General features: G+C 44.7%; 1 protein-coding gene across 1 annotated transcript; it reads right to left on the reverse strand.

The window, feature by feature from the left end:
• Window positions 1-4,305: 4,305 nt before the first annotated feature.
• On the reverse strand, window positions 4,306-27,090 carry LOC143774212 (phospholipid scramblase 3-like). Its single transcript, XM_077261592.1, has 7 exons — window positions 26,936-27,090; window positions 22,465-22,586; window positions 22,278-22,305; window positions 10,349-10,506; window positions 9,893-10,042; window positions 9,537-9,677; window positions 4,306-4,980 (listed from the first exon to the last, which is right to left on the reverse strand). Exons 1-7 carry the CDS (start codon window positions 26,952-26,954, stop codon window positions 4,723-4,725), a joined length of 876 nt encoding a protein of 291 aa, XP_077117707.1. The 5' UTR covers window positions 26,955-27,090; the 3' UTR covers window positions 4,306-4,722.
• Window positions 27,091-27,435: the final 345 nt, after the last annotated feature.

Genomic DNA, 27,435 nt, shown 5'->3' on the forward strand with positions numbered 1-27,435 from the left:
ACCTAGGTCGTTAGTTTGGGTGATTTGAGGCCCAGAAGAGCACCGTTAGTGCTGAGAGGATTTTTTGTATGGGCACGGAATCTGGGTCCAGGTTTTAGGAGCAGCTAGAAGATCTGAGTGGGACTGGCTGCACCCATATTTCCATTCTAAGCTGTGCAGTCCATTTAAAAAGTTAGCTGAGCTGCCTCAGTTGTCTGTGAGTGGAGGTGGAAAGACGTTTGGTATACTTGTCTGTCTATCTGAAGCTCGCCAAGTGTGGACTGGAAAAAAAGAAACAAAGAAGCTGCTCCTCTATCTATGTAACATCAGTTGAAGCTGCTGAATCATAGGAGTGGTCTGTGACTGCTCTGTTTCAGGAGAGAACTCAGGCCAGTACCAGTACTAAAAAAAGTAGTTCCAGATAAACCCTTTAAGTGTAAAGGTACCTTCACATGGAGCGACGCTGCAGCGATAGCGACAACGATGCCGATTGCTGCAGCGTCGCTGTTTGGTCGCTGGAGAGCTGTCACACAGACCGCTCTCCAGCGACCAACGATGACGAGGTCCCTGGGTAACCAGGGTAAACATCGGGTTGCTAAGCGCAGGGCCGCGCTTAGTAACCCGATGTTTACCCTGGTTACCAGCGTAAAAGTAAAAAAAACAAACACTACATACTCACCTGCGCGTCCCCCAGCGTCTGCTTCCTGACAATGACTGAGCTCCGGCACTAACAGCACAGCGGTGACGTCACCGCTGTGCTTTCACTTTCACTTTAGGGCCGGCGCTCAGTCAGTGTCAGGAAGCAGACGCTGGGGGACACGCAGGTGAGTATGTACTGTTTGTTTTTTTTACTTTTACGCTGGTAACCAGGGTAAACATCGGGTTACTAAGCGCGGCCCTGCGCTTGGTAACCCGATGTTTACCCTGGTTACCAGTGTAAAATATCGCTGGTATCGTTGCTTTTGCTTTCAAACACAACGATACACGGCGATCGGACGACCAAATAAAGTTCTGGACTTTATTCAGCGACCAGCGACATCACAGCAGGATCCTGATCGCTGCTGCGTGTCAAACTAAATGATATCGCTAGCGAGGACGCTGCAACGTCACGGATCGCTAGCGATATCGTTACAAAGTCGTTTCGTGTGAAGGTACCTTAAGAGTAAACTGAACTGTTTCCAGTACATACACGTGTAAATTACAATTGTTTATGTTTTTATGGTGTGAAAATATTAAGTTGAGGTTGCTGAAGATTTGACCTTAAACTTACACTTATGCCATGCTATTTTATTTAGTATTTATTTTACTCACTTCTATAGTGCCATTAACTTCCACAGCGCTTTACAGACAACATCATCACTGTAACATAGTGATGGTTTGAGTCAGACATCGGAATAAAACTGATTTATAAAAAAATGCATTAAAAATCCAGAGTTCAAGAAAAGAAACTGCAAGTTTGGTAATAGTAACATGAAATTTGCACTTCATGTTTTGCAGTTTGGATTTTTTAGTCTTTTATCCTGTTTTCAGACTTAACCTTCACTAAGTCCTATTGTTATGCAGATGTCGACTACCTCCTAAGACCAACTGTGACACCTCAGGAATCCGGTTGTCACAGGGTATTGCCTGCCTCCCGTGGAGGGTGATGCCATGCCTGGAAGCGAGAAGGAGTCCCCTTAGCAGGTAACACTTACATACAACACGTGACTGACTCCAGGCCAGAACGGGGAGCTCTGGACCTGTTTTAAGGGTAGCTTCCCTATAAGTTCTGGTATGGAGGAGGAGTTAGAGTTCAGTCTGTGTGAGACAGTGAAGGGAGAGGAAGCAGAGGAGAGAGAAACTGGAGTGGAGCTGCGATTGAGCTTACTCCAGATTTGAGCATAAGAAACCGGACACCGGGGTCCGAGGTTATGTGGGAACTGTATGCCCCACAGCAGAAACCGGAGGGCAGGAGACTGCAGGTCTCCTAGCCACAACTGACTCCTGAAGGCACAGCAGCAAATTAGAGCCCAGAGTCACCACGAGAAAGGGACACCTGTATAAAGGCTCGAGCTGCCTGCCATTGTATTGTTCCACCAAAAGGACAGATTGACAGAGGGACTTGAGGAAAGCTAATGCACCAAGAACCTAGAATTCAGCGCAGAAAGGAAGGCTTCCAAACCCACCTGACTAGAGGGATTCTGAACCGCTTCCAGGCTGCCCAGATTTCAAGATCACCTGTAACCTGTGTCCTGGACTGCAATTTCACCAGTAAAAGATAAAGAGACTGCAAATCCTGTGTCTTCCAATTATTTCCTGCACCCAAACATCTGTAACCTCATAAACTGTCCTGGTAGCCCTGGGGCCTCAGCTCCACCTGTGGGGAACAAAACTATCAAAGGTGCATTACCATCGGCCCCAGCGGATCCCTTTAAGCAGCGTCAGCTATCCCTGGCCGAGTACCACACGTGGCATCACGAACATTACTACATTAGACTTTATTTGCCACTACACTTAGTTCCCCTTTAATTGATGCCCAAGGCCCAGGTCACTGATGCCGTGACTTCCCCTTTAAGAACTGTACCGACCCGGTGCAGAGTATCCCATCGTCCTAGTGGGAGCTCCACAAACAAGCACTGACTTTGTCATGAGGGAGTCTCTTGCATTCCTTTTTTTCAATTCCAATACTGTATTTGTCTCCATTGGGACTGACCGTCTACATTCCCCATTAGTATGTCTTTGGAGTGGTGGAGCAATCTGGAGTACCTGGAGGAAACATGTAGAGAACATACAAACTCCTTGCAGATGCAGTGCTAACCACTGAGCCACTATGCTGCCCAAATATGAGGCATTAGACTAGCTGCCATGGTCCCAAGACATCATTGCTATTGTGATATATAAAATATAAGATGTAATGTTAATGTAGGAAAGTAATGCAAGTTGTGTGTTACAATGTAAGTGAAAGGTTAAGCCTATCCAGCAACAGACTGCTGGGGCAGACAGAGTTAATGTTGGGACTAGCCCATAGTGGAGAAGGTACCCTGCAGGAAAAGGTGACTGTGTTCCTGTTCGGAGGGGCTGATGTGGGAGAGGAAAGTTTGCAGAGATCTAGATAGGAAGAGAACTAGTGTAGTGTTAGCTGAGAGGCACAAGGCAGAAAAGACCAAATTGGAACTTTAGAGGTGACTGAGATCCAGTTCAGCAGGCAATTGGGCGAAATCTGCTTTTTTGAGAATTAAAGGAAGAAGTGAGTCCAGTGTTGGCCAGACATTGGAGGCCCTGTAGAGACAGATCTTGCCCAGCTGAGGACGCGGTAGAGGCAAGCCGCTCTAGGAGAGGCCCTCATTAACGGATCACAGACTGGTGTTTGAGTGCAGGGTTCAAAGCGTAACATATCGACCCATGTGTCCCTGTACCAGGAATATGGAGGTTTATCTGATTTGTTCTTCTTGTTTACCTTCCACAGGTTAAGTGCTGTCACCCAAAACCCAAAAGAACGCACCTCTGTATGAGACAGAATAAGTTGTAAAGTGTACTGCCTGCTGCCCAGTGTACCTAAGTGTGTTGCCAAGTAAAAATGCCGTGTTTTTATGAACGCACCTGGTGTCCTTGTCTTGAAGTCTAATAGACCTGGTGAGGAGTGGAACAAGCCTGAAGGTGAAGGTACCCAAAGCAACACTGCCAGCATACACACACATCCAGAAATCTCGTTTATTCTGGAACGTGTGGGGGGTGTCAGACTCGTGACACTCACCCATGGCTACCACCCCAGGCCCCGTTACACAGACATACTCCTCCCAGATGGGGTCCACATTGCCACATGCCTTCCACTGATTTCAGTTTCATCCACTACTGCCGTATTTTCACAAATTTTGGGTAACATGGTGGAAGGCCACTTGGACACATTAAGAATTTGCCATGGAAAAACATGACTAAGGCAACAAGAAGCAGCACTGGTTATCAAAGCTGTAGTATAAAAGGAATATATAGAGGCAGAGACAGCTATAGAAGTGAGAATGCCAACAAGGAATGGCCGTATATATTTGTGTCCATATCTACACCTTTTTCCTTGACCTTTGAATGAGTTCCAATGCAGAGTCCCATAGCAATAGGTATAAGACCAATGATGGCTGAGATCCTTGTCTCCAAATGCCTGGCAGGAGCTGTATGACAGTAGTATGGCTGCAGCAGTATGACAGGAGCAGTATGACAGTAGTATGACTAGAGCGGTATGGCAGGAGCAATATGGCAATAGAGCAATAGAGTCTATGTGCTCTGAGTCTTGTGCTCACAGCGTGACTTTCATTTTGTTCGTTTTACAACTTGTAGGATTTGATGCAATATAACTTTATTGAATTTTTTAAAAACTTTATTTCAAAGTTAAATTGCAGGAAACAGAGCCGTTCATTTACACAAGCTCTAAAAACATAGACATCTCTAGTTCCCTGCAGCTAAACCATGGAATAAACCAACTAAAAAGCCATAAAGTAAAAAAAGTCACGAAACTCAAAAAAGTTTTCTCTCTTCATCCTTTGAGCTGGACAAAGCTTTTTTTAGGCCAGACTTGATTTAGTTAAGAACATATCTCCTAATACTGAAATTTAAGAACATTATATTATCATATTCAAGAGTTACTGAAAATGTTCTGAATGCCTTGGTGTAAGAAGCGCACTTCGGTGATGTGAAATTAGGACTGGACGAGAATCATAATGAGAAAAACAGCTTCAAGAGACTGTGATCATGAAGATCAAAAAAGAGCTACAACTAGTCACAACCTCCACCACAATCCCCTCCTCCTCCACCACAATCTCCTCCTCCTCCACCGCAATCTCCTCCTCCTCCACCTCCACAATCTCCTCCGCCACCTCCCCAGTCTCCTCCTCCGCCACAATCTCCATCGAAGCCTCCATGATCTGAAGATCCAACATGGTCATCGCTAAAGAAGAGAACTCCACCTGCATCGCTCCACCCACTGTCATAATCCGAGGAGCTGCTGTCAGACGCATTATTCAGTTGGTATCTCTGTTTAGGAAAAATACAACATAAAAAGATGTGATTAAAACAAGAACATAAAGTAACCGGTGTCAATGTCATTATCCTGTACCCCAGTGTCAGTGTCATTATCCTGTACCCCCAGTGTCAGTGTCATTATCCTGTACCCCGAGTGTCAGGGTCATTATCCTGTACCCCCAGTGTCAGTGTCATTATCCTGTACCCCCAGTGTCAGTGTCATTATCCTGTACCCCGAGTGTCAGTGTCATTATCCTGTACCCCCAGTGTCAGTGTCATTATCCTGTACCCCCAGTGTCAGTGTCATTATCCTGTACCCCCAGTGTCAGCGTCATTATCCTGTACCCCAGTGTCAGTGTCATTATCCTGTACCCCGAGTGTCAGTGTCATTATCCTGTACCCCCAGTGTCAGTGTCATTATCCTGTACCCCGAGTGTCAGTGTCATTATCCTGTACCCCCAGTGTCAGTGTCATTATCCTGTACCCCAGTGTCAGTGTCATTATCCTGTACCCCCAGTGTCAGTGTCATTATCCTGTACCCCCAGTGTCAGCGTCATTATCCTGTACCCCAGTGTCAGTGCCATTATCCTGTACCCCCAGTGTCAGTGTCATTATCCTGTACCCCGAGTGTCAGTGTCATTATCCTGTACCCCGAGTGTCAGTGTCATTATCCTGTACCCCGAGTGTCAGTGTCATTATCCTGTACCCCGAGTGTCAGTGTCATCATCCTGTACCCCCAGTGTCAGTGTCATTATCCTGTACCCCCAGTGTCAGTGTCATTATCCTGTACCCCCAGTGTCAGTGTCATTATCCTGTACCCCCAGTGTCAGTGTTATTATCCTGTACCCCCAGTGTCAGAGTCATTATCCTGTACCCCCAGTGTCAGTGTCATTATCCTGTACCCCCAGTGTCAGTGTCATTATCCTGTACCCCCAGTGTCAGTGTCATTATCCTGTACCCCAGTGTCAGTGTCATTATCCTGTACCCCAGTGTCAGTGCCATTATCCTGTACCCCGAGTGTCAGCGTCATTATCCTGTACCCCAGTGTCAGTGTCATTATCCTGTACCCCGAGTGTCAGTGTCATTATCCTGTACCCCGAGTGTCAGTGTCATTATCCTGTACCCCGAGTGTCAGTGTCATTATCCTGTACCCCGAGTGTCAGTGTCATTATCCTGTACCCCGAGTGTCAGTGTCATTATCCTGTACCCCGAGTGTCAGTGTCATTATCCTGTACCCCCAGTGTCAGTGTCATCATCCTGTACCCCCAGTGTCAGTGTCATTATCCTGTACCCCCAGTGTCAGTGTCATTATCCTGTACCCCCAGTGTCAGTGTCATTATCCTGTACCCCCAGTGTCAGTGTTATTATCCTGTACCCCCAGTGTCAGAGTCATTATCCTGTACCCCCAGTGTCAGTGTCATTATCCTGTACCCCCAGTGTCAGTGTCATTATCCTGTACCCCCAGTGTCAGTGTCATTATCCTGTACCCCCAGTGTCAGTGTCATTATCCTGTACCCCCAGTGTCAGTGTCATTATCCTGTACCCCGAGTGTCAGTGTCATTATCCTGTACCCCGAGTGTCAGTGTCATTATCCTGTACCCCGAGTGTCAGTGTCATTATCCTGTACCCCCAGTGTCAGTGTCATTATCCTGTACCCCCAGTGTCAGTGTCATTATCCTGTACCCCCAGTGTCAGTGTCATCATCCTGTACCCCGAGTGTCAGTGTCATTATCCTGTACCCCGAGTGTCAGTGTCATTATCCTGTACCCCGAGTGTCAGTGTCATTATCCTGTACCCCCAGTGTCAGTGTCATTATCCTGTACCCCAGTGTCAGTGTCATTATCCTGCACCCCGAGTGTCAGTGTCATTATCCTGTACCCCCAGTGTCAGTGTCATCATCCTGTACCCCGAGTGTCAGTGTCATTATCCTGTACCCCAGTGTCAGTGTCATTATCCTGTACCCCAGTGTCAGTGTCATTATCCTGTACCCCGAGTGTCAGTGTCATTATCCTGTACCCCGAGTGTCAGTGTCATTATCCTGTACCCCCAGTGTCAGTGTCATTATCCTGTACCCCAGTGTCAGTGTCATTATCCTGTATCCCAGTGTCAGCGTCATTATCCTGTACCCCCAGTGTCAGCGTCATTATCCTGTACCCCGAGTGTCAGTGTCATTATCCTGTACCCCCAGTGTCAGTGTCATTATCCTGTACCCCGAGTGTCAGTGTCATTATCCTGTATCCCGAGTGTCAGTGTCATTATCCTGTACCCCCAGTGTCAGTGTCATTATCCTGTACCCCCAGTGTCAGTGTCATTATCCTGTATCCCGAGTGTCAGTGTCATTATCCTGTACCCCCAGTGTCAGTGTCATTATCCTGTATCCTCAGTGTCAGTGTCATTATCCTGTACCCCGAGTGTCAGTGTCATTATCCTGTATCCTCAGTGTCAGTGTCATTATCCTGTATCCCAGTGTCAGCGTCATTATCCTGTACCCCCAGTGTCAGCGTCATTATCCTGTACCCCGAGTGTCAGTGTCATTATCCTGTACCCCCAGTGTCAGTGTCATTATCCTGTATCCTCAGTGTCAGTGTCATTATCCTGTACCCCGAGTGTCAGTGTCATTATCCTGTACCCCCAGTGTCAGCGTCATTATCCTGTACCCCAGTGTCAGTGTCATTATCCTGTACCCCAGTGTCAGTGTCATTATCCTGTACCCCGAGTGTCAGTGTCATTATCCTGTACCCCGAGTGTCAGTGTCATTATCCTGTACCCCCAGTGTCAGTGTCATTATCCTGTACCCCAGTGTCAGTGTCATTATCCTGTACCCCCAGTGTCAGCGTCATTATCCTGTATCCCAGTGTCAGCGTCATTATCCTGTACCCCCAGTGTCAGCGTCATTATCCTGTATCCCAGTGTCAGTGTCATTATCCTGTATCCTCAGTGTCAGTGTCATTATCCTGTACCCCGAGTGTCAGTGTCATTATCCTGTACCCCAGTGTCAGTGTCATTATCCTGTACCCCAGTGTCAGGGTCATTATCCTGTACCCCAGTGTCAGTGTCATTATCCTGTACCCCAGTGTCAGGGTCATTATCCTGTACCCCAGTGTCAGTGTCATTATCCTGTACCCCGAGTGTCAGTGTCATTAACCTGTACCCCAGTGTCAGTGTCATTATCCTGTACCCCCAGTGTCAGTGTCATTATCCTGTACCCCAAATGTCAGTGTCATTATCCTGTACCCCGAGTGTCAGTGTCATTATCCTGTACCCCGAGTGTCAGTGTCATTATCCTGTACCCCGAGTGTCAGTGTCATTATCCTGTACCCCGAGTGTCAGTGTCATTATCCTGTACCCCCAGTGTCAGTGTCATTAACCTGTACCCCCAGTGTCAGTGTCATTATCCTGTATCCCCAGTGTCAGTGTCATTAACCTGTACCCCAGTGTCAGTGTCATTATCCTGTACCCCCAGTGTCAGTGTCATTATCCTGTACCCCCAGTGTCAGTGTCATTATCCTGTACCCCGAGTGTCAGTGTCATTATCCTGTACCCCCAGTGTCAGTGTCATTATCCTGTACCCCCAGTGTCAGTGTCATTATCCTGTATCCCCAGTGTCAGTGTCATTATCCTGTACCCCCAGTGTCAGTGTCATTATCCTGTACCCCCAGTGTCAGTGTCATTATCCTGTACCCCCAGTGTCAGTGTCATTATCCTGTACCCCGAGTGTCAGTGTCATTATCCTGTATCCCCAGTGTCAGTGTCATTATCCTGTACCCCCAGTGTCAGTGTCATTATCCTGTATCCCCAGTGTCAGTGTCATTAACCTGTACCCCAGTGTCAGTGTCATTATCCTGTACCCCCAGTGTCAGTGTCATTATCCTGTACCCCCAGTGTCAGTGTCATTATCCTGTACCCCGAGTGTCAGTGTCATTATCCTGTACCCCCAGTGTCAGTGTCATTATCCTGTACCCCCAGTGTCAGTGTCATTATCCTGTATCCCCAGTGTCAGTGTCATTATCCTGTACCCCCAGTGTCAGTGTCATTATCCTGTACCCCCAGTGTCAGTGTCATTATCCTGTACCCCCAGTGTCAGTGTCATTATCCTGTACCCCCAGTGTCAGTGTCATTATCCTGTACCCCCAGTGTCAGTGTCATTATCCTGTACCCCGAGTGTCAGTGTCATTATCCTGTACCCCCAGAGTCAGTGTCATTATCCTGTATCCCCAGTGTCAGTGTCATTATCCTGTACCCCCAGTGTCAGTGTCATTATCCTGTATCCCCAGTGTCAGTGTCATTATCCTGTACCCCATGTGTCAGCGTCATTATCCTGTACCCCAAGTGACATCCTGACGATATCATATACTGCTGTTGTTGGTAGACGCAGTGATAGTCAATATCGAAGAGCATCTCCCAGTTTAAACAGAACAATACTCCCAATCGTCAGATGAACATTTTCTGTTGTCTCTCGCACATTGTGTCTCTCGCACAGTCTATCACATATTGTGTCTCGTACATTTTTTTCCCGTTAGGCAGGGAGTCTGACATAACCTGGATGTAAATGTTTATCTAGGACTCACCATGTAGAGGAATGCAGACAAAATGATAGTTTTCAGTGTAGCCTCCATGTCCATTGGGAACTGGAAGATAACTTCGGAGGATTTCCTTTTTCCTTCCTTGATTATTTTAGCCACAGGGCAAGACCCATTTACACTGAGTATCTGGGGAAAATGATATGGACTCAATTGCTGAACCAGGATATTCAGGAGAAGATAACCAAATACCCATACAATATCCCATGTCTCGGCCTTGATGGACCTCAACATGAATTATACAGCATGATGGATGATGCAACCAAGAAAAGCGAGAGAATCAGGACTACTTACTGAAGAAAACAATTCTATGCTACATGTGTCCTTCAGGTTTAATGTCTCACCTCAATGGTGTTTTCTAAGCCGGAAAAGGACAACTCGGCAGTGAACGCCGGCTCTCCTAACTGTATCTGGATTGAGACACTCATTTTCCGAGAATAACTTAATATTTGGACAAAACCAATCATGTGCGAAGGGAGAACCATGATATTCAGCTAAAGAATGAGAAGAAATTCTGTTCAAACATTTGCATCTTGTGACAGATTTTGTTTACAGATATTTTTTACAAATTTGCCCTTGTGATCAGCTGAAATCTGAGGTCCTGGCTCCTAGAACGTCCTGAGAAATCAAGCTTTACATGGCAACTATTCACTAGATTTGAGAATGTTTTTTTTCAGAAATTAGACACCTTTCTCAAGATAAAGTATCTGTATACAGTACTACGCAGATCACCTCCAGGAACAGAGTTGCGACTATCTGCCAGACTTAATATGATCAGGGTTGGTGTACTTAGAGCTTACGTGAGTGTCTCCTCCGCAGCATCCTTCCCCGGAGTTAGTACATAATGAAACCACATCTCTCTTTTTAGGATCTTGCAAGATCAGATGGAAGGGTGGTCCACAACACTCCGACTCTCGACGTATCGTGAAGAGAGTTTGCTTCGATCTGGTGAAGAAAGCTGAACGGTATTCTTAGTAAGTCTTGGAATGTGAAGAGCAATTTCTCACGTGCTTGGCACAATACTGGATGGACATTTGATGGGTTCGGTTGTATGGGAGAAGAACAAGAGAACAAGTTTTCTCAAGTATCTCCCACCTCTGTCAAAAACTAAAGCCCACCTCTTGTTTCTCAACCAACTTTTAAAATACCTTTTACCAATATCTTCTTCTACTGCTTCATATTGTCTCAGATTTACAGGTTAACCCATTATCTACCAATGTCCTTTTTTGGGGACGCCTAATCTTTAGCTTCTAGCAACTAAGATTTTATAATTTTTATAATTAGGTCCAATTTTTTGTGTTGTGTTTGTAAAATGAATGTTTTCAAAATAGGAAATCATGTCATTGTCATTTTTAATTGAATATTGGGACGCCCTTTTCTGAAAAATCCGTACTTGTAAAAAATGTTATTTGACAAGTAATGGGTTAAAGAGTAACCACCATTACTGATAAGATATATTGCAAAGTTTGATTCAATTAGTGAAAGTGAACTCTACAATGATGAGGGTCCGCGCCCCTAACAAATGGATGTAGATTGTGGCTGGTTTAGCTAATAATCCAAGACATGTTGCAAGACTTATTAAGAGTCAGAGATTGACTTATTGTGTAGTTACCTCCAATAAGTGACACTAGTGAGATACTTATTAGTGATGAGCGAGTATATTCGTTGCTCGGATTTTCCCGAGCACACTCAGGTGGTCTCCGAGTATTTGTGACAGCTCGGAGATTTAGTTTTCTTCTCCTCAGCTGCATGATTTAAAGCTGATAGACAGCTTGATTACATGTGGGGATTCCCTAGCAACCAGGTAACCCCCACATGTACTCATGCTGGGTAGCAGCCGTAAATCATGCAGCTGTGTCAACAAAAACTAAATCTCCAAGCAGTCACAAATACTCAGAGATCACCCGAGCAACGAGTATAGTCGCTCATCACTAATACTTATATTTTATTCAAGGGAAGAGATAATTTGAGTACTTTTTCCAGTGACGCATTGCCAATAAGGCTCCATGCCATAGATTTATTGGTAAAATGGGACCAATCTATAAAGCGATCTCTTCAGAGGGGACGTGTCACCTTCATATTGAGGTGTGAAGTATGGCTTCATTGTAATTGTAAAGGGAAAAAGAGCTAGCGCTCTGAACAATGTACTTGACCACTGTTCAGACACAACCCCCTGCTGTGAACAGGTCATTGAAGTGGGTTATCCGATGGAGAGTAGGCACAAAGTCTGTACCAAAGGGTGGGAGGTGAGACTATTTTATCCTGGATAGAAAAGGCTCCCTATGTTCAAAAGAACTACAAGCAGACTCATTGGAGCTCGATTCCAGTTATGAATATTGAGTGTTTTTGTGACAGGCCTAAATGCTATAGTAATGGGAGATGTATTTTCAACGTTGTGACAAAACGATGAACATAAAGCATTTACTTACATTACTGTGCGGTCTGTGCATCATCCCCGAATCAATACCGGGCAGGTGGACAAAGTTGTATATGTCATGTCTCCTACCTATAGAAAGCTATAATCATGATGTGAAATATGGCATTAATATTTCCAGCCTGGAATCTCTGAGGGGGCAGATATCCTTGAGATTGGAGATCCCATAATTTTGTGTTTCCTGAGCTTATCCCATTGACCAGCCCCATCTAAGGTAACAAAGGGGAGATATATGGATGTGACTCTTATCTGGTTAAAACAGATTTTGAATTATTGTCATTGTTAAAGTCTGGCGCCATTTCCGTGAAATCAGGTCTAGTACATTTCTTTTGTTATCCTTTTTATTTTATGCGATTGTATATACTGTAATGTTTTGTCACTTTTGTATATTTTCATAAACACTGCCTATTTTTCAGATTAAATATATAAAATGTAATAGCTTTGTTCCTCTTGCTCTATAAACCGCACCCCTGAAGCCTCGTCAGGCTGTATGTTACCAGAAATGGGTGTCCAATTGGTCGTAAAAATGATGGGTGGTGGCAGATAATTTTTCTTGGGTTATTGCAGAGCTTGACGTAACCGTACCGAAGTATGTACAACATATATATTCCATGCTTTGGAATCAGATGTGCATGTTCTATACATCGACTAGGAAGTCATCAATAACCGGCCTGGTAGAGTAAGCAGCCGTGACCTGATCCATCAATCACCAGTCAATTGTGTGATTGTCATAATGATTGGGGACAGGGGAGTGCTTGTTCGTGACAAATTGGTGGCAGTGGTGGGATATGTGCGTGATCCCTTGGCTGTTCCCTGACACTCAGACAACAATCCCCAGAAAGTTGAGTTCTGGACATCGGATTTATGAGACTAAACTCTACTTTACTCTGATGAAGGGTAAACTCCCTGAAACAGGCATCTGCCATGGCTAATGAATTCTAGGCCAACTGCTTTATCGTTTTTGTTTTTCATTCTGGGATAGAGATAATTTTCGGTTTAAATGTGTCCCCACCAGAAAGATGAGCAAATTGATGCTAAACAAATCAAAAGAATTTCCCAAACTTTGCGTATTACGGCAATTCCAAATATGGACTAATTTTCTTTACAAAATTGTAATCACTTTTCCCATCCTGCCACGTTTCTTCTATAAGCTCCGGTCATCAGGCATCTTTTATCACCACATCCCGGCATCATCTGCCTGTACAAGGCATCAAAAAGTCATGTCATCCCCCAGCAGTGTCATGAGGTGCGTCATCGTGACGTCACCACGTTTGTGTAGAGAAGCTGGAGATGTCGGGACGTACTGGGAGCAAAGACTGGAGAGGAGTGTGTGCTGAGCAGCTGTACAGGTGAGGGTCAGGGAAGTATAATTTATTTTCTTCTTACTTTTTCTATGCTCTGGGATCTGGTGAGACCCCTGAGATTAATGAGATTTATTTTATTTGCAGTGAATAAATTTAAAGTGCATCAGATTTTCTTCACAAATTGGAGCTGCTCTACAAAATCGAATCTTATCAAATTCGCTCATTGCTGCCAGCTTCTTGACTCTGGCAAAGTGTGACTGCCTATAGCAGTGATGTCATGTCAACAACACCGCAGCAAATCACTCGTTTAGAGCTGTTGAGCTCAGAGATTAGCTGCAGCTCTGTTGATTTGACATAAACGCCAGAGTTACACAATACTCAGCTCATTGGCTCGCTCACACAAGCATATTCATAAAATATCAAATAGCACTCGGACTAAATGTCACAGGTTTAACACAACAGACAGGAGCCAGAAGACTGCAGTGTTCAATTTCTCCTACTCCTGCACTGATTAGAAGCACTTCCTCTTCATATTAAATGGTGAAGGTTTCTTTGAGCAGTGCAGGGGTTAATCTGCTCAAAGCTTTCCTGCATTAAGGCTCTCAGCTGTTCACTGTTAGCCACTCCCATTCCCTATATAATCTGGGCCCTGGCTAGGACTCATTGTCAGAGCTAGCTTCATGCTGCATGGCTGGAGTTTGTTGGTGGTTATTATTGGAGATGGTGTTTGGTGGATTTATCTGTGACAGTTGCTAGGTTTTGGGTGTGTGCTAGTTCCTCTCCTTCTCCTACTTTGGTTTAACCCCATCCTCCACTCCCTGGTGCATTCCTCTGTTATTGTGTATTGTTGTGAATTCTGCTTTTGGGCTCCCTCCGGTGGTTGTAGGTGGTAATGCAGTTGTCCCTGAGTTGCTGTCCTGGTCAGGTGTATCTCCTGATTGCAGTTCTGACTGGGGTATTTAGGCGTGCAGGATTCATTAGTCCTTGCCAGTTGTCAATTGTTTTTGGGAGGAGTTGGACCTCTGCCTGGTTCCTCCTGCCTTTCTGCCAAATCAGCAAAGATAAGTGTCTGGTTTTGTTTCTGTGGCACACATGCTGTGTGCTTCATAATTCAGTGCTATTCTTTTGTGTTTTCTTGTCCAGCTTAGATTGTGTCAGTATTTTCTCAGTCTGTGTTGGATTCTCTGGGGTTGCAGATATTCACTCCACGTCTTTAGTTAGATTGTGGAAGTTTTTGTATTATCTGCTGTGGATTTTTTGTGAAGGGTTTTATACTGACCACCTAGTATTCTGTCCTATCCTTTCCTATATAGCTAGAGTGGCCTCTTTTGCTAAATCTTGTTTTCTGCCTGCGTATGTCTTTTCTTCTCCTACTCACAGTCAATATTCGTGGGGGGCTGCCTATCCTTTGGGGGTCTGCTCTGAGCAAGGCAGTATTCCTATTTCCATCTATAGGGGTATTTAGTCCTCCGGCTGTGTCGAGGTGTCTAGGGTTTGTTAGGCACACCCCACGGCTACTTCTAGTTGCGGTGTTAGTTCAGGATCTGCGGTCAGTACAGTTTCCACCCACTCCAGAGAAAGTTTCATGCGGCTCCAAGGTCACCGGATCATAACAGTGTATGTATTTGTATGTTTGGTATTCTTCGTTACCCCTGTTCGTGTTACCTTGTTAGTCTGGTTGGTGTACTAAGGTACTACTAATACTAATACAGGGACAGGGGAGGAGTCCCTGGTCCTGAAACACCTGAGAAACGGAGTCGTGACACCAAAGTTATTCAATGGGGCAATGCTAACACTCGATTGTTTTGCCACGCCAATCCAATGACACACACCCATTCAAGTCAATAGGTGCGTGGAAGTCATCGGACTGCACTTGGATGAAATCCATTCTCCGTCTTCTCCTCACCTGTTCTAAGATTCTTCCATCCAAGAGAATTAGATCACTCTAAGATGACAGATCAAAGTTGAATCATAGCCTAGTGAAGAAAGTTTTCTGAAATGGGATAACAACTTTATTTTCAATGCAAAATGTCTTTAAAAAAATGCACTTATACTTTTTTAATGGTCAGGTTCATTTTATCAAACTTTGCATGAATCTGTAATCCAAGTAAATATAAAAAAACTTTGCAATATATATTATCAGAGCCACTTATGAGCCAATTTTTCTCTTTCCCTGTGCCCTGAATTAACTTTAAAAAAAAAAAGTGCTAAATCTGTACTGCCACCTCCCTAAGGAATCAGATTACAGCTGCCTATTGAAGTCTATTGAGAGTGAGAACAGCAGAGTCAGAGAGAGAGCCAACAAGATACAGGATCGCTGCTTTCTAGTGTTTTATCTCAACTCACTGATCAGTACGAACCAGCTTTATTCCTCATGTACACACATGACAATTTATATTAAAAAATCACCTGAAATGAAAGGTATACGTTACCCCCTTTCCGACATTGAGCATAATAGTACAGCCATGTTGGACTCCCTGCTTGGTGCGGGCTCCGGCACTGAGCCCGCAACTTTCTGGGCACATGACAGCTGATCTATACAGCTGACATGTGCCGGCAACAGCCGTGGGTGGAGTGGCGATCTACCAGTGGCTGGTAACTAGTTAAATGCTGCTGTCAATCTCTGACATCAGCATTTAAGTCGCGCTTACTGGAAGCGCATTGTAAATCCCGCCCATCGGTGACTCCGTCACATGATCGTGGGTCAGCGATGGGTTGGCATGACAACCAGAGGTCTACAGCAGACCTCTATGGTTGTCATTGTCTGATTGTTATAAGCGACACCCCATGGTCGGCGCTCATAGCAAGTGAGCATTTCTGCTGCATACAGGCAATCTGATCATCGCCTGTGTGTACCAGAGGCGATCAGACAACTGCAGCTTCTAATCTCCCATGGAGACTATTGAAGCATGCAAAAAATGTTAAAAAAGCTTTAAAAAAAAATTAAAAACATTAAAAAAAAGTTCAAATCGCCCTCCTTTCGCTTTATCCAAAATAAAAAAAAAAATAAAAAATCAAGTATACCCAGATTTGGTATCGCCGTGTTCAGAATCGGCCGCTCTATCAATATAAAAAAAAGAATTTGCAAAAGAATCTGCAAAGATATTGCAAACCATAAGTCTGCAAGATGTCAGTCTGCAGCGTGCATCACATAAATGCATCATACAAGTGTGAGATATGAATTAATTCAGAATTGAACCAGAAGGGAACTGAAGGTAACTGGCCAGTCACTGTAAACAATGTTTCTGTTTGTTTTCACTCTCACCCCTATAATCTTTCACTTTCTGCTACCTCCCCCAATCCCTAAACCTACTAAAAAACTGATTATCTCTCCCTCCATCCTCCCCATCCATCTCACCTCCTCCTCAGAACTTTTCTTTAACATACAATCCTGTCTCCAAACACAGACAGCCACCTCATGCCATCTCCTGCTCCCACCTGCTAACACTTTCTTTGCTCCTCCTCACTGCTGGTGATATCTCTCCAAATCCTGGTCCTCCTCACCACATCCCCACAGACTTTTCTACCTCCCATCCACGCTCTGTCACAACTTTCCGTAACCTCTCTAACCTTATAACCATTCGCCCAGCCCCCGCTTCCCCAGTCCCACTAACAGGAGCTCTGTGGAACGCTCTCTCTGTCCACAACAGACTTTCATACATCCATGATATCTTCATTACTAACAAACTTACCTTCATCGCTATCACCGAAACCTGGCTCGCCTCTTCTGACACAGCCTCTCCAGCTGCACTTTCGTATGGTGTATTCCACTTTTCCCACACAACCCACCCCAGCAGCAAGCCTGGTGGAGGAGTTGGTTTTCTCCTGTCAGATAACTGCTCCTTCACCCAAATCCCACTGCCACCCTCCGTTACCCTCCATTCCTTTGAGGTGGACTCTGTGCGTATCTACTCCCCCTCCAACTGGGTGTCATTTACCGCCCCCGAGGGCCAGCCACCACCTTCTTTGACCACTTCACCACCTGGCTAATTCATTTCCCCTCCACTGATATCCCCACTATCATCATGGGTAACTTCAACATCCCCATTGACACTTCCCTCTCAGCTGTCACTAAAGTTCTATCTCTCACTTCCTCCTTCAGCCTCGCTCAATGGTCTTCTGCAGCCACTCACAAAGATGGCCACACACTGGACCTCATCTTCACCCGCCTCTGCTCCCTATCTAACATCTCCAACTCACCTCTCCCTGTTTCTGACCACAACCTACTCACATTCTCTTCCCTTTCCTCTCCAGGTCCACAATCCACACTTCACAAACTCGCACACTCTTGCAGAAATCTTAAACACCTTGATTTACACTCACTCTCTGAATCCCTCCTCCCTCTCACATACATAAGTAACTTGCACAATGCAGACACTGTTGCTGCTTTATATAAAACCACAATAGCTGCAGCTCTGGAATCTGTTGCCCCTCTTACACATACCAGAGCTCGCAAAATCAACAGACAGCCCTGGCACACCAGTCTGACAAAAGTAAGACAGGCTTCCATTGTTGCTGAGCGGAGATGGAAAAGATCACACTCCAATGAGCACTTCATCACATTCAAACAGTCCCTCACTACTTTCAAGGCAACACTTGCTGCAGCAAAACAAACCTACTTCTCATCTCTCATAATCACCCTGTCTCACAACCCTAAACAGTTATTCAACACTTTCAATTCTCTCCTCTGTCCCCCAGCACGTCTTCCCTCTCCACTCATCTCAGCTGAAGACTTTGCCTCATTCTTCAAGCAGAAGATTGATAACTAGTGTTGAGCGATACCGTCCGATACTTGAAAGTATCGGTATCGGAAAGTATCGGCCGATACCGGCAAAGTATCGGATCCAATCCGATACCGATACCCGATACCAATACAAGTCAATGGGACTCAGGTATCGGACGGTATTCCTGATGGTTCCCAGGGTCTGAAGGAGAGGAAACTCTCCTTCAGGCCCTGGGAACCATATTAATGTGTAAAAGAAAGAATTAAAATAAAAAATATTGCTATACTCACCTTGTCCGACGCAGCCGGGACCTCAGCGAGGGAACCGGCAGCGTTGTTTGTTTAAAATTCGCGCTTTTACTTGGTTACGTGAGGTCCCGGCTTGTGATTGGTCAGGGCGGCCATGTTGCCGGGACGCGGACCAATCACAGCAAGCCGTGACGAAATTACGTCACGGCTTGCTGTGATTGGTCCGCGTCCCGGCAACATGGCCGCCATTAACCAATCACAAGCCGTGACGTCACGGGAGGCTGGACATGCGCGTATTTTGAAAAGCGCGCGTGTCCAGCCTCCAGTGACGTCCCGGCTTATGATTGGTCACGGCGCCATGTTGCCGGGACGCGGACCAATCACAGCAAGCCGTGACGAAATTACGTCACGGCTTGCTGTGATTGGTCCGCGTCCCGGCAACATGGCCGCCATTAACCAATCACAAGCCGTGACGTCACGGGAGGCTGGACACGCGCGCTTTTCAAAATACGCGCATGTCCAGCCTCCCGTGACGTCCCGGCTTGTGATTGGTTAATGGCGGCCATGTTGCCGGGACGTCACTGGAGGCTGGACACGCGCGCTTTTCAAAATACGCGCATGTCCAGCCTCCCGTGACGTCACGGCTTGTGATTGGTTAATGGCGGCCATGTTGCCGGGACGCGGACCAATCACAGCAAGCCGTGACGTAATTTCATCACGGCTTGCTGTGATTGGTCCGCGTCCCGGCAACATGGCCGCCCTGACCAATCACAAGCCGGGACTTCACGTAACCAAGTAAAAGCGCGAAATTTAAACAAACAACGCTGCCGGTTCCCTCGCTGAGGTCCCGGCTGCGTCGGACAGGTGAGTATAGCGATATTTTTTATTTTAATTCTCTTTTTTACACATTATTACATTAATGTTGTTGCGATACCCGATACCCGATACCACAAAAGTATCGGATCTCGGTATCGGAAATTCCGATACAGCAAGTATCGGCCGATACCCGATACTTGCAGTATCGGAATGCTCAACACTATTGATAACATCAGAGAAAGCTTTGGCCTACAACCCCCACAACCTCTCTTCCTAACTGCTCAGCCCTCCTCCTCCAAAACCAACTTCTCCACCATCACAGAAGATCGACTCTCCACTCTACTCTCAAGATCACATCTCACCATCTGTGCACTTGACCCGATTCCATCCCACTTCATCCCAAACCTTACCACAGTCTTCATCTCAACTCTAACCCATCTCTTCAACCTATCACTAACAACTGGTGTTTTCCCCTCATGCTTCAAACATGCCTCAATCACACCCATCCTCAAAAAGCCCTCTCTTGACTCATCCTCTGTGTCTAGCTATCTCCCCATATCACTTCTCCCCTATGCCTCAAAACTACTGGAACAACACGTCCATCTTGAACTGCCCTCCCACCTCTCCTCCTGGTCCCTCTTTACCGCTTACAATCTGACTTCCGGACACATCACTCCGCTGAAACTGTCCTAAGGTCATCAATGACCTATTAACTGCCAAAGCCAAGTGACACTACTGTGTCCTCCTCCTCCTCGACCTGTTGGCTGCCTTTGACACAGTGGACCATTCCCTATTACTACAGACCCTCTCATCTCTTGGTATCACAGATTTGGCCCTATCTTGGATATCATCATACCTAACAGAACGGACATTCCGCATCTCCCACTCACACACCACCTCCTCACCTCGCCCCCTATCTGTCAGAGTCCTGCAAGGTTCAGTCCTAGGGCCCCTGCTCTTCTCCATTTACACCTTTGGCCTGGGACAGCTCGTATGAATCTCATGGCTTTCAGTATCATGTCTATGCCGATGACACACAGATCTACATCTTTGGACCAGATATCACCACCCTACTAACCACAATTCCACAATGTCTGTCTGCTATTTCATCCTTCTTCTCTGCTAGATTTCTAAAACTTAATATGGGCAAAACAGAATTCATCATCTTTCCCCTATCTCACTCGACCCCCCTCCCCCCCAATAGCCATATCCATTAAAGTAAATGGTTGATCACTCTCCCCAGTCCCACAAGCTCGCTGCCTCGGGGTAATCCTTGACACTGATCTCTCCTTCATACCATATATCCAAGACTTTTCCACAAACTTCAACTCAAAAATATTTATCGGATCTCTACATTCCTCAACCAAGAATCTGCGAAAACCCTAATCTATGCCCTCATCATCTCCCCTCTTGACTACTGCAACCTCCAACTCTGTGGCCTCCCCTCTAACACTCTTGCACCCCTCCAATCTATTCTATACTCTGCTGCCAGCCTAATTCACCCTGCTACTCCCCAACCTTCCCCCTCTGTAAATTCCTTCACTGGCTCCCCATTACTCGAAGACTCCAGTTCAAAACTCTAACCATGACATAGAAAGCCATCCACAACCTGTGCCCTCCATACATCTGTGACCTCGTCACCCGGTACTTACCTCCATGCAACCTTCAATCCTCACAAGATCTCCTTCTCTACTCCCATCTTATCTCCTCTTCCCACAATCGCATACAAGATTTCTCTCGCGTATCACCCCTACTCTGGAACTCTCTACCCCAACACATCAGACTCTCACCTACCATCGAAACCTTCAAAAAGAACCTGAAGACCCACCTCTTCCGACAAGCCTATAACCTGCAGTAACCACCGATCGACCAAACCGCTGCATGACCAGCTCTATCCGCACCTACTGTATCCTCACCCATCCCTTGTAGATTGTGAGCCCTCGCGGGCAGGGTTCTCTCTCCTCCTGTACCAGTCATGAACTATGTTGTTTAAGATTATTGCACTTGTTTTTTATTATGTATACCCCTCCTCACATGTAAAGCGCCATGGAATAAATGGCGCTACAATAATAAGTAATAATAATAATTAACCCAATTGCTAAACGGTGTAACAAGAAAAAAGTCTAAGTGCCAAAATTAAGTTTTTTTGGTTGCTGCTACATTGCAATAAAATGCAACAACGGGCGATCAAAAGATCGTTTCTACACCAAAATGGAATCAATAAAAACGTCAGTTCAGCACTCAAAAACTAAACCCTCAGCCAGCCTCAGAGCACAAAAAAGTGAGACACTACAGGTCTCGGAAAATGGCGCTTTTTTTTTTTTTTTAAATCAAATTTTTGATTTTTTTTTCACCTCTTAAATAAAAAAAAGAACCTAGAACTAAAGAACATGTTTGGAGTCTGAGAACTCGTAATGGCCTGGAGAATCGTAATGGCAGGTCAGTTTTAGCATTTAGTGAGCATGGTAAAAAAAAAAATAAAACAACTGTGGAATTGCACTTTTTTTGTAATTTCACCACACTTGGAATTTTTTTCCCATTTTCCAGTACACGATATGTTAAAACCAATGATGTCGCTCAAATGTACAACTCGTCCGACAAGAAACAAGCCCTCACATGGCCATATTGACCAAAAAATTTAAAAAGTTATGGATCTGGGAAGAAGGGGAGCAAAAAACAAAAACTAAAATACTTCTGATCGTTAAGGGGTTAACTCTGAGTCTAGGCAGAGGATTTGTAATTATTCTCTTTAAGGAGCTTTTCTGGGACTTTGGGGATTTTTTTCTATGGGTCTCAGAACTTACCTGAAGGTTCCTGCCTGTTCTGTCCTGCGATGACCTTTTCTGGCTCAGGCGGCGATTTCTCCAGCTTCCTTTGACCTCATGCTGTTCTCTTACGTTCTGTTGATAGGACATCACTGCCAATGTCATGCTATTTGACAGCTAGCTCCCCACAGTTAGGCAGTGATGCCCCATTGATAGAACAGACCAGAAAAGAAGGAGCTGCTCTGTCAACATGACGTCACCAGAAGCGGAAGAATTACCGCCTGAGCTGGAAAAGATCGGCACCGGGCAGGACGGGCATGAAGTTACCAACTACCTTCCAGTAAGTTCTATGGCCAATAGCAAAAAATAAATAAAAACAAATACGTGGATAACCCCTTCAAGGGGCAGTGATAATGGCCTTTTGATTGCACCTCTCACCTTTTTTATGCAGGGTGACCTCTTCTACCTAGAGGTAAAGGAACAGATGAATTATTGACCACACCATTAATGGAGAAAAGTAATCCAAACCACGCCATGACTGATCACATGACGATATATTCTTGGGCATATTCCACCATTATATTGTATATGAGGCCATTACCCTACAGCCTTCAATGATTCCTACCTCTACAAGACACTTGAGTCCTAGGGGCACCACCGCCCGAGGGTTATACAGCTGGAGGGAATGTGCGTTCTGCCATTGAGGTTGCGTCTGGACAGGAGTAGAATGATTCTTCCGGGGTTGTCCTGCATGAAGAATCACATACATAAAGGTACATCAGGTCATAAACGCAAGATGTGGAGCTCTGGACTTTACACAATCTAGAGAGGCCCGAGAGCAAAAAAATTAATGCTGGAGATGATAGAGTTGGAGGAAGAGCCAAGGCATGATGACTCGACCCCCGGCCATGTGTTGTAGCAGAGAGACTGTTGGCATCACCACCAGGGTCACCATCAGGGCATTATTACCCTTACTGGTGTATGGGGCCCTGAAATTCCTAGTGCCAGCCCCGATCACCACACTTAATTAAAGTCCTTTTGGAAGAGGTGGTTGTTGGTAATTGGGGAATGTGTCGGTTGGGGCTGGGTCGGGCCGACAACAAAAGACAATGCATTGTATTTACCTGTCCAATTGTCAGCTTCACAAGTTTTAAAATGGCAGATACCAAGAAGCAGTAAAATTGTAATCAGCCTCTCCCCAGCCTACACTGGCTGATAACAGATAACAATAGACAGGATGTATTTGTCCTTAAGTAAGCCCTCATCTGTCCAGCCTAAAACTGCTGATGCCAAGGAGCAAAAGACTGTATTCTCCAAACCTACAGTGAGCTCCTCCAGACCTTAACTGGCTGACAGCAGAGAACAATGCATTGTCCTATAGTCAGATTCTCAAGCAACAGAGAAGCAACTGTATTATATGATTATTACCAAATTCTACAACCTTAACGATTACAACACTTGTCTATGCTTAACTCCGGAAATGCTGTGGTATGCCAGGTAACTATAAACCTCCATTTGTATTGTGTGAAATGTCACATGTGTGAGAATGGAAAATGGCACAAGAGTCACATGTGAGCAGTAATTTGGTAATAAGGAAACTGTTCGGCTGTCCTTTATACAGAAAACTTAAAGAGATGACCTGTATTATGAGTTGGCGTGCATGCAATGTGTAGGCGCACGTTCACACTGGCCACTAAACCCAAAATAAAAACATAAGCAGATACCATGCAGTAAATAAATAAAAAGCAATAGAGCATGAAAATAACATAGGGTATTTAGTTTACATAATTTTGATTTAAAAAATGTAAAAGCCATGCCACCACGTCAAGGTGACCAAACTCAGGATGGTCCTAACCTCTAGTATTAAAACCTTACTATTTGTCAGGTGATGTACATGTGGATAAGGGCTGAGAAGGACTGAACCCGGCTAATGGACAACCAGGCATGGGGAACTACACGAATGTAATGTCCAGTTCAAAGAAAAGGCAGGTCACACCTTTATTTGCATAGACTGCAAATAAACTGAAATAAAAAAAAAACTAAAGAAATGAACTGGAATGGGCGTCCATTAGTCCTTCTCAGACCTTATCCACATGTACGTCACCTGACAAATGGTAAGATTTTAATACTAGAGGTTAGGACCATCTCAAATTTGGTCACCTTGACGTTGTGGGACGACTTTTACATTTTTTAAATCAAAATCATGTTATCTAAGCACTCCATATTATTTTCATGCACTACTACAGTTTATTTATTTACTCCAAGGTATTTGCTTATTATGATTTTATCTTGGGTTTTGTCCGTCTTTTATACAGATTTGCTATTGTGGTGTAATAATACAAGTCATCGGCAAGAAAGCCCATATCCATAAAATATGACAATAGTCCTCGAAAATATGCCCTCCACCCAAGAGAGGAGACATGAGGATAAACCCCCAGCCCTACAGATCAGACACTAAAGGTATAGCCCATAAATGCGTCATCGATGTATCTGATAAGACAATCCACTGAAGACAATGTCCACATCCAGGACAAATCATTCTGTTAAGGGGAATGTCCACATCCAGGAAGAATTAATCTATTAAGGGCAATGTCCACCTCCCACACAACATATTCCGTAAAGGAGAATGTCCACATCCCGGACAAATTATTCTATTAAGGACAATGTTCAAGTACTGAACAATTGAAGTAATAGATGGAGATGCCTCCTCTGTTGGCAACAGTTCTATCTTAGCTGAAGTTGCTGTTTGTAGATAAGTAGTCACTGATCAGAGCTGTGCACAGGGGTAAAACCATGTAAACACAGGAGATCTGAGCTGCGGTCTTAACTTACCCTGGATAACATTATATAGATGTAACATTAGATGTAATCTAAGATGAATTCCTAGGCACTATGGAGAAACGGGCGAGGGGGGTGAGAAGAGACGAAGATAACTAACAGAACAGAAGAAGGCTGGCACATGTTTAGCTCTAAGAACTAGAAGTCCCAAGTCACTCACGTTTCTTGACATTTGCCAGAGAAGAACATCTCACAAGATTTTGGGCTCCGTTTGGTAAAGTGGCAATAAAATGTACATCCTTGTAAGACTGAGGGAAATCATCAGATTTACTAACGACATTTGAAGTATTTGAAAAACACTTATAACTTCACTATTCATATTTTTTTGTGTTTTTTTTTAGCAGAACTCTCTTTAAAGAGTACCCGTCGTTCTATTTTGGTTTTCTTTAATTAATAGTGCACTGGAATAAAAAAAAAAAATGTAATATATTTTATTAGAGAAATCTGTCCTCCTCTTTGATCATTCATTCTCAAATTCTTCAGGTAAAACATATCTTCAGTGAATACAGATTTCCCCATTCCTGAGAAATCTGAGGAGATGGCAGTTGGTGCTCATAAAGTTCTATGGAGAAGTGTGACTGCTGTTTCATGAGAACTCACAGTGGAATATCTGTGCCTTTAGCTTCCCCTCCATAGAATTTTAAAAGCACCAACTGTCCTATCTCAATAAGGCAGGAGACACACTAACGTTTTTAAAATCAGTCCAATTTTGTTCCAGAAAAGTGGGATGAGAGTCATGTGTTTTTCATGCGAGTACAATCCGGTTTTTAACACCTAGCACCCGACTGACACCGATTTACATGCAATCCGATTGCAATGCGATTTTAACATCATCTTTTACATAGTTATTCTCAGTAATATATACATAGTTTATGAAGGAAATATTCTTCAATATATATATAGATTAGATAGATATAAATATGTGAGTGAAATATATACAGTGCGTTGTGTCTGTACTTGTTTTTTATTACTAAATAAATTATTTTCTGAAAAAAAAATGGCTTGGTATCCCCAGAAATTTTCTTAACCAGCAGAGGGAAAGCGGACAGCTTGGGGCAGATGTCTGGGAAGGGGGTAATACCCCGGAGCTTCTCAGGTTATTAGTGTCAGCTCACAGATGTATACTTAGCCTTTCCTGGTGAAAAATGACGTAGGGTCCCCCTATAATTAATAACCAGCAAAGGTTAGGCAGGCAGCAGCGGGCTTATGTTAATCAGCTATGAAGGGGCCATTGATATTGGCCGCCTTCCAGACTGAAAACATCAGCTCTCAGCCGCCCCAGAAATGGCGCATCCATAAGATGCACAAAATCTGTCACTTAGCCTCACTCTTCCCACTTGCCCTGTGGCGGTGGCAAGAGGGGTGATGGTCGGGGTGTTGATGTCACCTTTGTATTGTCAGCTGACATTAAGTCTATAAGACACCCCCATTACTATTACCACCTTCCCAGGCTATACACATCTGCCCCCAGCTGTCGGCTTTCCCGCTGCTGCTTAATAAAATGTTGGGGGATCCCACGCCATTTTTTTCACAAATTTATTAATTAAATCCATGTACAGTAAGCTGCTCATGCATTGCACTAATTATATGTGTCACTGACATCTTCATATCTATTGTATGTGTATACATCTATCCTGTCGGTGGATCGCTGTGATTTTACTGTACACCGCAGATGAAATGTCAGTTTTTCAAGGACAGCGACGTGTAAAAATCAGATGGCACTCACATGATCCGTTGTTGTGAGGATTTTTTTCTCACCCCCATTGACTTCTATTGCTGATTTCGATACGATTTTCGCATACAATCGCAGCACGCTATGATCTTTTTCCAGTCTAATCATGATTCGATTCGAACGCACAATGATAGAATAATATTGGTCCGAATGCAATTTTTAATAGGATTGTGTTCGTCCGATTTAATCGCAAGTGGGAGCGAGCCCTAATGGTGAAAATCTGTCTGCAATGACGGCACATTTTACATAGAGAGGAAATGATCAGTCCAGGGAGAGAAAGAAGATTTTTCTGATAAATTATATTACAAAGTTAAAATCATGTCTACTCCCTAAGGGATACAAGGCAGATCCCGTGTGATGGAGTAAACGGGGTTAATATCATTAGTAACAAGGCGTGGTACATATTCTTTCCAGATTCTCCAGCCATCGTTGTCATGCTGCTAATTTTAGCTGGACCGTTGCTGGAAATGATCCTCATTGGGTAAGTAGCAAGTGACCCGGTATGTGAAGGGATATAGCTACTTACCTGCTGAATGTGGATCCATATGAAGATGCTGCTCACGGACCTGTTTACGGTTGAGAAGTTGTAGAGCTCGGAGCTAATGCTGCATTACATGTTGCTCTTACCCCTCCCTGAGGAGATTTTTCACTCTATGATTATTTCCTGCTCATGGAGGATGTCTGATGATTGTGTAACCAGGATGTGTCCCCTGCCAGGACAGCAAAGGCCCAGGACCTAGAAACCTTGGGTTGGGAGGCTTCAGCAATGGTGCAGGAATGCTTACAGAACTGGCTATACATGCTCCATGCCTGTCTGTCCCCTCCAGACTCCTTTGTACTCCTGCAGACTCTTCTGTCAGCTCCAGGCTGCTCTGTCCTGCCCAGACTCCTTTCTCCTGTCCAAACCTCTCTGTCCCTTCTAGGCTATGCTTTCCCCTCCAAACTCTTTTGTCCTGTACATACTGCTCTGTCCCCTCAAGACTTTTTCTGTCACCTCCAAACTTCTCTGCCCTCCACCAGACTCTT

This window comes from Ranitomeya variabilis, chromosome 5, assembly GCF_051348905.1.
Source record: "Ranitomeya variabilis isolate aRanVar5 chromosome 5, aRanVar5.hap1, whole genome shotgun sequence".
NCBI lineage: Eukaryota > Metazoa > Chordata > Amphibia > Anura > Dendrobatidae > Ranitomeya > Ranitomeya variabilis.